We start from the raw sequence: 11,794 nt of genomic DNA, 5'->3' as shown, positions 1-11,794 counted from the left end.
TGAATGTGTAAAATCTCTGAATATAATCGGTAAATATACACAAACTGGACAGAGGATTATCAGGAAATGTAGTGCTTTCAGGGTGACAAATTTTTGGCCGACGAGTAAGTTTCTTTTGCCTCTCTTCCATAGGTGATTTGAATTAGTATAAGGGCCAGTTTACAGCAGAACATATGTATTTCAATGTTAATCTACGTAGCAAACTGTTTTTGGGGAAGTGCTCTCCATCCAATATCCTGCCGATAGAATCCTTCCGGCCAGTTGATTTCTTCAACTGCTTGGTAAGCTCTATCCCGTGCTTCTTCGAGATCTCTGCCCTTGGCAGTAATCCCAAGAACACGACCCCCAGTAGCTATGAAACTGCCATCCGAATCAAGGGCAGTTCCAGCATGGAATATCTTGACTGAAGAAGCAACGAGCTCTGCTTCTTCCAGGTTCTGAATCACGGTCCCTTTCTCATAGGAGCCAGGGTAACCCTTGCTTGCCATTACTACCACCATGGCAGACCCAGGGGACCAGTTCAGTGAGACCCCTTCTAGCTCTCCTTTACAGGCTGCTAACAGAACTTTTGCAAGATCAGACTCCAAACGAACCATTAGAACCTGTGTAGCAATCCACAATAATACAATTTAAGAATCTTCATCCAGATATGCCCTGACCAACAAAATTGTGCATGTCATACTACATCTAAGTAGAAATGAGCCAATGCTGATAACAGTCTAAAACTAGATTTGCAAAAAGACAGATAATCAAAGAACAATACAGAAGGATCAAAAGCATCCAGTGTCAGAACGGCCAAGTTGTTCATAAGATTCTATAGGGATATATCGTAAACATGATCCGATGGTGACAGATGCCAGGAATCTGATTCACCATGAGGAAATCATTTAGATGTTAGAAATCGATGATATTTATAGCATGCACCACTAACATCAGACTACAGACAACTGACTCAAGGAATCGATCCAAGAAATAATATCATGGCGAATTTAAAACTAAATTATGCACGCAAACCAGCACAGTCAATAACTGACCTGACACTCTGGATCTCCAAACCGCACATTGTACTCGATTAATTTAGGTAAGCCGGACTTCTTCTCAATCATTAGTCCAGCATATAAAACCCCAACGAATTTGCATCCCTCTGCTGACATTCCCTTCACTGTTGGGAGGATAATGGATTCCATGACCAAAGATTGAAGTTCTTTATTTAAGACTGGTGCTGGAGAGTATGCCCCCATCCCACCGGTATTAGGACCTGTATCACCATCTCCAACCCGTTTATGGTCTTGAGCAGATTCTAGCGGTATGGCATTCTCTCCATCAACCAGGGCAAAGAATGATGCTTCTTCTCCTTCAAGAAATTCCTCAACAATGACCTGGCAACCTGCAGAACCAAAAATACCGTCAACAAGCATTGAGTCAACGGCTTCATATGCCTCTTCCAGTGTCATAGCAACAACGACTCCTTTTCCAGCAGCCAGTCCATCTGCTTTGATAACAATAGGTGCTCCTTGCTCTTTAATATATTGCTTTGCAGCCGATGCATCTGAAAATGTTTGATACTGCACCAAAGGTTCAAAGCATTAACATAAGTATTCTAGTAAAGAACAGGATCAACGCAAGCTTAAATCACAGCATTGCGATGCAGTAAGAATGAAGAACATTTGCTCAGCTTTATGAGCCCTTTTCTGTTTCATATAACCCGAGTAAAGGTGATAAATTTATGAAATTCAAACAATAGCAAACAAGTCTCATCATGCAACGAAAACACCAAGCAAAATCAATGCAAAAACATGTTTTTGCAACTAAAAAATTTGGCAACAATCCCTCCAGGAATGAACCTTAGCAGTAGGAATTCCATATTTGTCACATATACTCTTCATGAAGTTCTTAGAACCTTCCAAAGCAGCAGCCTCTGCTGAAGGGCCGAAAGTCGGGATTCCTGCCTCGACCAAATCATTTGCAAGACCCGAAACAAGGGGAGCCTCTGGCCCTACAACGACCAACCCAACACTCCATTTCCGGCAGAAAGAAACCACCACTGAGCTATCGGAAATGTCGAGGTCAGGTATGCAAGTCGCATTCCCCGAACTGGAAATCCCTGCATTGCCTGGTGCACAGAATACGGCATCGCAAGACGGTGACCGCTGCAATGCATAGCAAAGCGCATGTTCTCTTCCCCCTCCACCGATAACTAGCACAACCACCCTCTCTGCAGCAGTAGCAAACAACAAAATTTAGAGGATTTCACTCATTTCAAACCCTATTTCTCTTCTCAACAGTCCCTTTGGGTAGATAATTCAAAAACACACACAACATCACAATCATATAAGGCCAAAAGCTGTAGGTTAATAATATCGAAACCCCATTTGCACAAATTGCTTTATTACATGAAATTCCCACCTTTGTTTTTTTTGGATTACCATAAAGATGAACTGAAAACAACAAAACTAGAGAAAATAAACAAAAGGGTATAGCAAAAATAAATAAATAAATGGAAAAAAAAGGGGGGTTAGAGTAGTTCTTATCTTACCAGAAGTATCCTTACTGCCATGGCCATCAACCGAAACAGAGGGCTCTGATTTCTGGGCAAAGCATCTGAAGGCGGTAGAGGACCATCGTGAGCCGTTTATGTTGTGGCGGCCCGAGCTCTGATGATTGGAGGTGAAACTGAGAGCTGCCAAAGAGAAAGAAGAGTTCCCAAGGAACAAATTTGACGGTAAAAAGGACTTGGAGAATCCGACGAAGCCATTGTTGTTGGTAACGAGCTTCAGTGAAGGAGAGAGATTGATGGTCGTAAAGGCCATGCCTTTTGGTTTCCAAGTTCTGCCAAAGGAAGAGCCGTTAACGGAGTTTTTCTTTTGGTTAGGCTTGACATTAGAAGGAACAAGACATTGTAGGGTTTAAGGTTTTTTTTTTTTTTTCATTTTAATGTTTTGCTCATTTAATATATTTTACCCTCACGGTGGATCAAAGAGAATTTTCAAAATTTTAACATAAAAAATTAAAAATATTTAAAAGATGAAAGAGAAAAATCAAATGTAATAATGGGTTCCCTGGCAAATTTTTGTCAGTAAAACAAACAATAGAAATTACTTATTACCCCATATATATATACATATACAGAGAGAGAGAGAGAGAGGCATACCAAAATTCTAGAAGTGAGTTTGAGATTTGCAGTAGCAAGTACAAACTCAAAAACCAGGAAAAATTTTGTAAGAATCCAGTCGGTTAGCAAGCCTCAATCCCTTACTAGATATAGTTGTCCAAAGCCTGACTAGATATGTGTGCAAACCAAGTGAAAATCTTTCTATGTGCTGCTGTCTGTTTCGCCGTTGCCTGTTTCACTTTCAATCTCTCACTGTTTTCCGAGCCAAGTTTTGGTATTCTATGTTGACCCATAGGGAAAGCAAAAATTCCATCTCCCACTCCCATAGTTTCAAAAGAAAAAGGAGCAGAAAGCAATATTTTCTGGGTCATTTTACAGTTTGGAGTTGCATTAACTGACATCTTGAGTTTAGATTTTTGTACATTAATGATGTCAACACTATTACTCATTTAAAACTCGTCTAAGACAAGATTAATTAATCATGTATCCATATTCGTTTATTATTTATTTATTTAATTATATATATATATGTATATAAGCACATTAATAAGCGATTAAGATTGATTTATTGATATATATATATAAATAGTAATATTTTTATAATAATATTTATTAATATTAAATTTCACAAATATTATGAAATTTATAATTTTTATTATAAATTTAAATAATAAAATTATTATATCATTTTATATAAAATTTAATTCTACATGTTTAATAAATATATTAATTACATTACGTCATATTACACATTTTTTAAATACAAATATATTTAACTAACACATTCGTGTACATATTTAAAATCTTAATATAATTAAATTAATTTTATTTAATTATTTATTTACATGATTGCTAATGCCTTAAATTTATACGACACAATTGCCATGTAGTTACATTACGGTTCTATTATGACTTTGGGAGTAATAAGCAAAGAAAAAGAAAGGAAGGGTAATTTCGATCTCATCGTATGGAAGGGTAAAAAGAAATTGACTGAAGATGGAAAGCTGAGTTACACCTTGGGAAAAAGGTTTTCAGCACAGGGTAAAAAATACATACATTCTCACCATTTTTTAATCTTTTTTTCAACTAAAACCTCCCAAAAGAGGGGGATCAGAAATAAATATACATCAAAAGTTATAGAATTGTCTTTTGTTTTTTGGTTTTTTTTTTTTAAAAAAAAGAAATAAACCACAAAAACAGAGCTTCACCAGCAGCAACCAAAGCCTTGGTTTTCTCCGTTGTCGTTCTAATGAGTAAATCTGTTTTTCAAGCACTCTGTTCTTACTAGAACCATGACTGGGAGACGATCCAAGGGTATTTTTTTTATACATATGTTGATACATATCAAAATGGCGTGGGATGGGCTAGGTAGAAGCAATAAGAAACTTGGAATAGTTTGCTAAGTATGCAGAGCCATGAATAAATTCTGCTTACGAGCATGCTCCGGAATAAGTTTCTTGACGACTTCAGGAGGGATGCCGGAGAGTTCTGCCGATGGAGGGGGAAGAAAAAGGAGTGAGGAAGCGAGAGATTAAGCATACTTCAGCATGTTGCATAGCCATAAATCTTACTACAGTTTGTTTTTGGTTTTTTGCTAAGTTAAACTGACCTTGAGGCTTAAAATTGAAGAGTGGTGGAAGCGGGCGGCCATTGGGGAGGCGAGTGTTCGGGTCCCTCAATTCATCAAAGAAAGGGTGAATGCAAGCCTCTAACTGCAGTAGTATTACCATCACAAGCAGACACGGATATGGAAAATGAGGGAAAAACAAAAAGCTGATTAGGAATGATGCTTTAGCTTTACTACTCATGGGAAGCCAGAAAGGATGAATGGGGGTACTTACAGCAGTGCATCGCAAATTGGGAGAGTACTGAAAGAACCTACAGACAAGGTCTACTGCTTCCGGAGGTAAGCGCTTTTGGAAGACCTGTGTGCAAGAAATTGTATTATGAACTTTAATAGAAACATATTATGATGAGAGCATAAATCATGAGAAAAAAAAAAGGACACACATACCTTATGCCATGGATGTGGCTTTATCTGGGGGAACTTGAATTCAGTGTAGTTTGGGTTCATGCACTTGATCTCCTCCCTTGTTGGAGTCCCCAAAACCTATAGAACAAATTCAAATTACATAGACACATTACTGAACACTTCCTTAGGGAAACTTTGATCGTATATGCTTTGAAACATCGTAGTCAAAAACAGTAGAGACGGGGCAAATAAAATCCTAAAAGTTTTTGGTTCAACTTTTCTGTCTCTATTCATCAGAAGGCAGAACTGGAAATTGGTTATATAATCAAGTGACATTGCAGAAACGCATTCACAACTTTCAGAAAATGTCAATATCTGCAGAGTTTATCAAAGCCTCCCAAGAGTAGTTTAATTTCATTATAAACACAATCATGCATCAAAAGCAAGTGCATTCTAAAAAACATGAGAACTGATAGATGTAATCACCTTAATGATTTCAACCAGTTGGTCGACCCCACTTTCACCAGGAAATAATGGCTGCAAAGTATGCTTGTAAGTTAGAAACAACAATCTATGAAGATAACAGTGCCTTATAACAGTATTCCAATTAAACATAGTTGTCCAAAATCACCTGTCCAAGAAGCAGTTCAGCCATCACACAACCAGTAGACCATATATCTATAGCAGTTGTGTATTCAGTAGCACCAAATATGAGTTCTGGAGCACGATAATATCTCGAGCAGATGTAAGAAACATTTGGTTCTCCCTTCACCTGAATTCATGGAAAGCACCCACACTCAAGTGATGAAACAAGATCTGGCGACAATAATTACTATTGAGTGAACACTTACCAGCACTTTTGCACTCCCGAAATCACAAAGCTTCAGCTGATGTGTATGTGGATTCACCTGGCCATAAACCATAGTATTTGAGTCTCACCAACCAGAGAATGACAATTTGGCTCCAAAATATGAACTTTTTTAACCAGGTTAACATTTTTCCTCTAAAGAAACAAAAAACACGATAAACTAATACATTCTCAAGCTACCCTATTTGTATCAGGGTAGCACCACATAACTACTATGAGGTCACATCTTCAGCAATGATAACAATTAATCACCAATAAATTACAGGGTTTTGTCACTATGGTCAATAGACTTGATCAGTTAGAATAACATACAATACACTTAAATGCAAGGTGTACACTATTACATGAAAAACATGTCTCCTGTAAAAAACCCTTGATTCCTAGAAGAAGAGTCTTACAAGTAAGTTCTGAGGTTTGATGTCGCGGTGACATATACCAATGCAGTTGTGTATATAGGCAAGTGCTCTGCAAATCTGCAAAAGAAGAAAACAATTAGCTCAATTTTTTCAATTCAATTAAAACTTTAAGCATTAAACCAAATTGAAAAAGGAAGTAGAAAAAGAAAAGGAATTGACCAATCTTATGTAAAGGTAACAGTTTAAATTCAACAGTGAAGGATAACTTCTCATTATATTACCATACAAGAAAGCAACAATATCAAAGACAGACAATAAATCACTTGTAAAACAACTCTAGACCATCCAATTACCCAGTAAAAGGTAATTGAAAGAAAAATATATTCCAATTCCATCAATCCATATATCAATCAGTATATTGTTCCACAAAATGTAGATTTACCTGATAGGTATAGAGTTTAACATATATTAAAGGCATTCGCGTGTTGATCCTGCTGTAGGATCTTGCTGTACGATTAACAGTTTCAGGAACATACTCAAGTACGAGATTAAGGTAGAGTTCTTCCTTGTCTGTTTTTGAGAAAAAATAATGCTTAAGGGACACAATATTTGGATGGTCTAGCATTTGCATTATCTGCAACTCTCTATTCTTGTAGCGCTTGTCTTGAAGAACCTTCTTGATGGCAACAATTTCTCCAGTTTCCCGACATTTTGCCTGCAGCAAACAGCCAACTTATCTCAAGATTATAATCTAATTGAACAAAGTCCAGAACAACTTCATGAACAAGAATATTATAGAATTACATACTTGGAAAACAACACCGAAGGAACCAGTTCCAACCACATGCTCAGCAATATAACTAACATTCTGTCAATCCACACAAAAATAGATATATGTTGAGAATGATGCAGGACAACAAAAAAAACCCAATTCATTTGAATCTCACATGGAAAATTTGCACACTAAATTAATAATTCTTTCAACCTGCTTTGATTGACCATTTCGACCACCAATGGTAGTTCTTATCACATGCCCAGTTTCAGCACCCACTCCATCAACTACATCTGGTTCACTATCCTGCTTGGATAAAACATAAAGGATCAGAGAAACATTTTTGCAAAAATTGTAAAATACCGTCTAAACTTTCAACAATCAACTACTCAATTTTCAATCAACATAAGCACTGTTGTAAAACCACTTCAGAAAAAATTTTGACAAGTCCAACACCCCACCCACCCCCAACCCCCGGCCCCCAAAAAAAAAAAATTACAGAATGAGCTGCTTACTCTGTCTTCATCATGGTCCACCTTGTCCCTCAATCTCATATCAAGCATTTCTCTCCCCAGCCAATCAACTGAACTGGATGAACTTTTGAAACCATTGACAGACCTGGAACTACCTACTCCTCCATTTCCTAGGCTTGCTGATGCCATAACTCAGCCAGGTAAATGTTCAAGATTCTAGTATTTGCTATCCACCAAATACTCTGTAGTGCAGCTGCCCATCCCATCCAAGCACCTATCTTCCTAATAGATTCACAAAATTACCAAGTCAGAAACATAAAAAGAGATGAATATAGAATGATTAATATCACAGATTCCCATGCAAAAATAATTTGACTTACTGACAAAGACAAAAGATGTAAACAAAGAAAAAAATGCACCAAGGATATAGTTGCTTAGACAACAACAACACAAGAATAAACTCTTGAAATAAAATAGCAGAAACCCTTTATTACTAATTAAACGACATCCTCTAGTAACAATTGTCTTGAGCCAATCAGAAAGTTGTCAGATACTCTAGCATCTTACGATGGTGCAAAAAAGAAGAAGCAAAATGCAACCCACGCACACTAAGTGCTACCCTAACAATACACTTACAGGTCATGGAGACAGCATGTGTATGATAGTCAAGCGACTCAAAAAATTTCGAGCATTTGAGTGAACAATTACAAGACCAGACAGACAAAATGGAATATGGAAATCACAAGGGAATTAAAAATTTAACATTTACTTCCCCATGTAGCATGTACAAATATAATTTTCGAAATGTGGATGTGAAAAAATGCAATGAAATGAATCTTGAAAGAGATTTTCAGTTAATAGAGACAACTAGGCTTAACATCAAACTAGTAAGATCAGGTACATAAATTGGCTTCCTTGGTACAGTGAAGTCTAATGTCAAATTATCTGAAAACATGGCTTAGATTAAATGCTTGTTCAATCTTCAGCTAATCATTTACCTTAATAAATGAGCTTTCTTTCCATTAAATTACTAATCTTCGTATTTCTTACTTTGTTTCAAATAAAAATTGCGAATTTTTTGCTAACATTATCAGTGTGATCTATAAATAGTAAAATTCAAACCAAAAGAAAATAAAGAAAAGTTTACAGTGATTCAAGCCATGAAATTCTCTGTTATTCTTACCCGGAGCTCTTCCCCAGATCTAAACCCTAATCTGACCAAAATCAAAACACCACAAAGTTTTCCACTTTAAATGATAAATTTTAAGAGAAAAAAATCCTAAAAATAAAACATTTTTCTCCTCAAAAATTAAAAAAAAAGCAAAATTATCTCTTAAAAAAAAAGAAAAACAGATCGAGGAAACGATCTTTGAGTTTCGGATACTTACTCGGAACTGTTCGGAACGAAACTGAAAACAGATCAAGCGCATTTTTTTCCCTTTCAATCTTCGGCTTTTGATTAAGAAATCCAAAGCAAAAACAAGAAAAAAAGAATTAAACGCAGGAAACTGCGAACTGTTTCTGATCTGATCAAGCTTTCTACTATCTCGATTTTTTATTTTTTTTCTTTTTTGTACTTAATTTAATTTATTTTTCTATATATTTTGAGTGGAGAGGGGGGGAGAGAGAGAGAAAGAGAGAGAGCAAGCTTGAGAGACAGAGAGGGTGTGTGTTAGAGTGTATGAATGTTTTTTTGAATAAGAACTGACAATTACCTGACAATCTTCACTCAACTTATTACCAATTATTATAATTATTAATTTATTTTTTAATTCTAAGCTTTACTATTATACAGTGACAGTAAATATAAATAACTATTTTTAATAATTAAGTGAGATGCATTAGTTTTATAAATAATATTTTTCTGTCCTTATATGTTTATTTTTAAGTAAATTATCGCCACTCTTTTGGACTTCACCTTAATTAAAATAAAAATAAGTTTCAAATATAAAAATATTAGATAGCTAAAAATTAAAATAAATTTAAAATTTATTTATTTATTAATAATCAATCAATTCGATTATAAATTTTAAATATTAGAAATGGATCAAAAATTAATGCTCTTAATTAATTTTAAATGTGAAACCGAATTAATGGATTTACTCAATTGAATTATTGCTCAAAGTCTCTGGTAGTAATTAAATAATTATAATTATTTGCTTTGGTAAAGGATTTGACAGAAGAGGAGGAGCATTTGTCGTTGTTCAAAAGTTGAACTACTTTTGACTTTTTGCATTATCTATGCAATGGAATTACACTAATAAATTTCATTAATTTTAATTTATTCTATTAACTGTTTGGATTAATACACTTAGGGGAGACCAACACAACCCTATGACTAATTTTTATTAAGTTAAAAAATATAATTATAGATTGCGATATTTCATTATTCGTTCTCGATTGTGGTCCAAGCATTTGTGCGTTCATGTATCTTCGAATTTTTTTTTTGTTTTTTTAGTCAAAATTCATAATTCTTTGAAAACTAAATATATAATATGTGGGGAATATTGTGTTAATTTTTCAAAAAAAATAATTTTTTTTGTTTTTCTTCTACTAATAAAATGCATTTTGCTTGGGGAATAACTTTATTAATATTTAAAAAAATATATACTCTCCATCCCATTTTTGTTTCAGATATCTCAAAATAAAAATTTATTTTTTTACCCTTAATACATATATATTATAAAAATAATTAAATTTAAATATAAAACATATTAAAACTAAAAGTTTTATCTTAATTTTGGAGAAAAATAAACATTCAGAGACAAAAAAATTAATTATTTTATTTAATTATTTATCCCCTTCAGAAATTAATTTTGGAGAATTGTCGTCAAGCAAAATGTCAGAGGCTTTTAATTAAATCATGGTCATATGCTTTGATCAATTATTGACTTTCATGAGTAAGGATACAATGTCTTCTATTCCTTTAGCTTCTCATCAAATATTTATTTTCATTTAATTTATTGCAAATCTTAGCCACATCCATAATTGATTGCTTGAATTTGGACTTTATTTTTTATGGGTTTTGCTTAAAATGAAAATATTTATCAAAATATATATTGTATTACTATAAAAAAATCATTTTGACAAAATTATTCTTTGATATTTAATCGAAAAAGGGTATTTCTTACGACCAAATCAAATTCTTAAGTCATTGTCATGTAGCCTATTTTGAAAAGGAAATTTACTATAAATAAATAAGCAAATAAATAATGTGTGAGAGGCAAAAAGGGTTCCAAATGGATATAGCAAAAGATAAGATCAAACAAAAGTTCAGAATAGTCCAATATTGCTCCTTTTTATATCATGTCCCATACAGTTTTATTCTTTTATGCCGAGTCCCTATCTATTTTTTTTTCCAAAATTTTTTACTTAATACAAAAATAAAATATCAACAAAATAAAAAAATTATAAATCGAGCGAGCTCAATAAATTGATTTTCATTTTTTATTTTTTGAGTAAAATTAAAAGAAAAGGGTTTCGAATTTATCTCATTTATATAAAAAAATTATGTATTAATCTACTAATTAAATATTCGAATATATTTTCAAACAACAATGGATCCATTTGATTAAACTATAACCATGCATGTTCACTTGATGACATGTGGCAGTAAAATCATGCATGGCAAGATGATGGGGGTCCCATGTAACACATCATCTTGGGGGGTGAACATACTCATGATTAAATCATCTGATCTTACACCATCGCTTTTGTTGACTTATTGGTCACTCTCGATATTATAATTATATTCATAATATCATTATCAAAAATAAAAAGGAAAATTTCTTTCTTTTGTTGCTAAAAATAAGACAATTGGCGACGGTTGAGAAATTCCACGTAAATCTTTAAAAAATATGGCATGAAAATCTTCATCCTCAAAAAAAAATAATTTATATGATGATTATTGATTTGATTGATCATGGAAAGTCAATTTTTTTTTTTTTTGTGATTGTCGATTTGCATGCGTAGTGCTTCCACCGCCTCATGCAACTCTTGGAATTATTGCCTATGCAATTTAATTAATTATTTCTTTCTTTCGAGATATGCAAATATAATAAAAAATATCGACGGTAAATTATACTCGTTTTTTAATTTTTAAACTTTTAATTTATATATTCATTAATTTGACAAATACCCATTTTTTTAAAGAATAAAAATTTTGAGGATGATGGGTGTAATTTTCTTTGAAATGTGAATTTTATGAAAAATAATTAATAAAATAAAAATCTAGATTAGAT

At 33.7% G+C, this 11,794-nt stretch overlaps 2 protein-coding genes across 3 annotated transcripts; both read right to left on the bottom strand.

Annotated features, from left to right (window-relative positions):
• Window positions 1-36: 36 nt before the first annotated feature.
• PUR2 (Glycinamide ribonucleotide (GAR) synthetase) lies at window positions 37-2,925 on the bottom strand. The gene is made up of 4 exons (XM_021430512.2): window positions 2,537-2,925; window positions 1,845-2,215; window positions 1,035-1,565; window positions 37-602 (listed from the first exon to the last, which is right to left on the bottom strand). The coding sequence occupies exons 1-4, from the start codon at window positions 2,808-2,810 to the stop codon at window positions 192-194; spliced, it is 1,587 nt and encodes a 528-aa protein (XP_021286187.1). The 5' UTR covers window positions 2,811-2,925; the 3' UTR covers window positions 37-191.
• Window positions 2,926-4,154: 1,229 nt separating this feature from the next.
• LOC110417710 (shaggy-related protein kinase kappa) lies at window positions 4,155-9,256 on the bottom strand. Of its 2 annotated transcripts, XM_021430180.2 has the most exons (13): window positions 8,942-9,256; window positions 7,596-7,835; window positions 7,294-7,386; window positions 7,117-7,176; window positions 6,751-7,023; window positions 6,351-6,425; window positions 5,936-5,992; window positions 5,716-5,856; window positions 5,571-5,621; window positions 5,127-5,222; window positions 4,954-5,037; window positions 4,722-4,824; window positions 4,155-4,600 (listed from the first exon to the last, which is right to left on the bottom strand). In XM_021430180.2, the coding sequence occupies exons 2-13, from the start codon at window positions 7,740-7,742 to the stop codon at window positions 4,512-4,514; spliced, it is 1,269 nt and encodes a 422-aa protein (XP_021285855.1). In that variant the 5' UTR covers window positions 7,743-7,835; window positions 8,942-9,256; the 3' UTR covers window positions 4,155-4,511. The 2 variants fall into 2 exon arrangements, with proteins under 2 accessions (XP_021285855.1, XP_021285854.1); XM_021430179.2 differs by having other exon boundaries at window positions 4,722-5,037.
• Between the last annotated feature and the right edge of the window lie 2,538 nt (window positions 9,257-11,794).

The sequence above is a fragment of the Theobroma umbraticum genome, unplaced genomic scaffold, assembly GCF_002168275.2.
Source record: "Theobroma umbraticum cultivar Fairchild unplaced genomic scaffold, ASM216827v3 scaffold_50.0, whole genome shotgun sequence".
Taxonomy (NCBI): Eukaryota; Viridiplantae; Streptophyta; class Magnoliopsida; order Malvales; family Malvaceae; genus Theobroma; species Theobroma umbraticum.
Note: the sequence above shows the minus strand (reverse complement) of the source record. Positions and strands in the feature narration are given on the sequence as shown.

What these genes read in the sequence shown, in the direction of transcription:
- LOC110417710 (XM_021430179.2), bottom strand. Translation starts at nt 7,742, where the DNA reads ATGGCATCAGCAAGCCTAGGAAATGGAGGAGTAGGTAGTTCCAGGTCT. An exon ending in TGGACCATGATGAAGACAGA is followed by an intron (nt 7,387 to 7,595) that starts GTAAGCAGCTCA and finishes TTATCCAAGCAG; the next exon opens with GATAGTGAACCAGATGTAGT. An exon ending in CTTCAATTTTAAGCCTCAAG is followed by an intron (nt 4,601 to 4,721) that starts GTCAGTTTAACT and finishes CTCCATCGGCAG; the next exon opens with AACTCTCCGGCATCCCTCCT.
- PUR2 (XM_021430512.2), bottom strand. Translation starts at nt 2,810, where the DNA reads ATGGCCTTTACGACCATCAATCTCTCTCCTTCACTGAAGCTCGTTACC. An exon ending in ATGGAATTCCTACTGCTAAG is followed by an intron (nt 1,566 to 1,844) that starts GTTCATTCCTGG and finishes CCTTTGGTGCAG; the next exon opens with TATCAAACATTTTCAGATGC. An exon ending in TTGGAGATCCAGAGTGTCAG is followed by an intron (nt 603 to 1,034) that starts GTCAGTTATTGA and finishes ATTGCTACACAG; the next exon opens with GTTCTAATGGTTCGTTTGGA.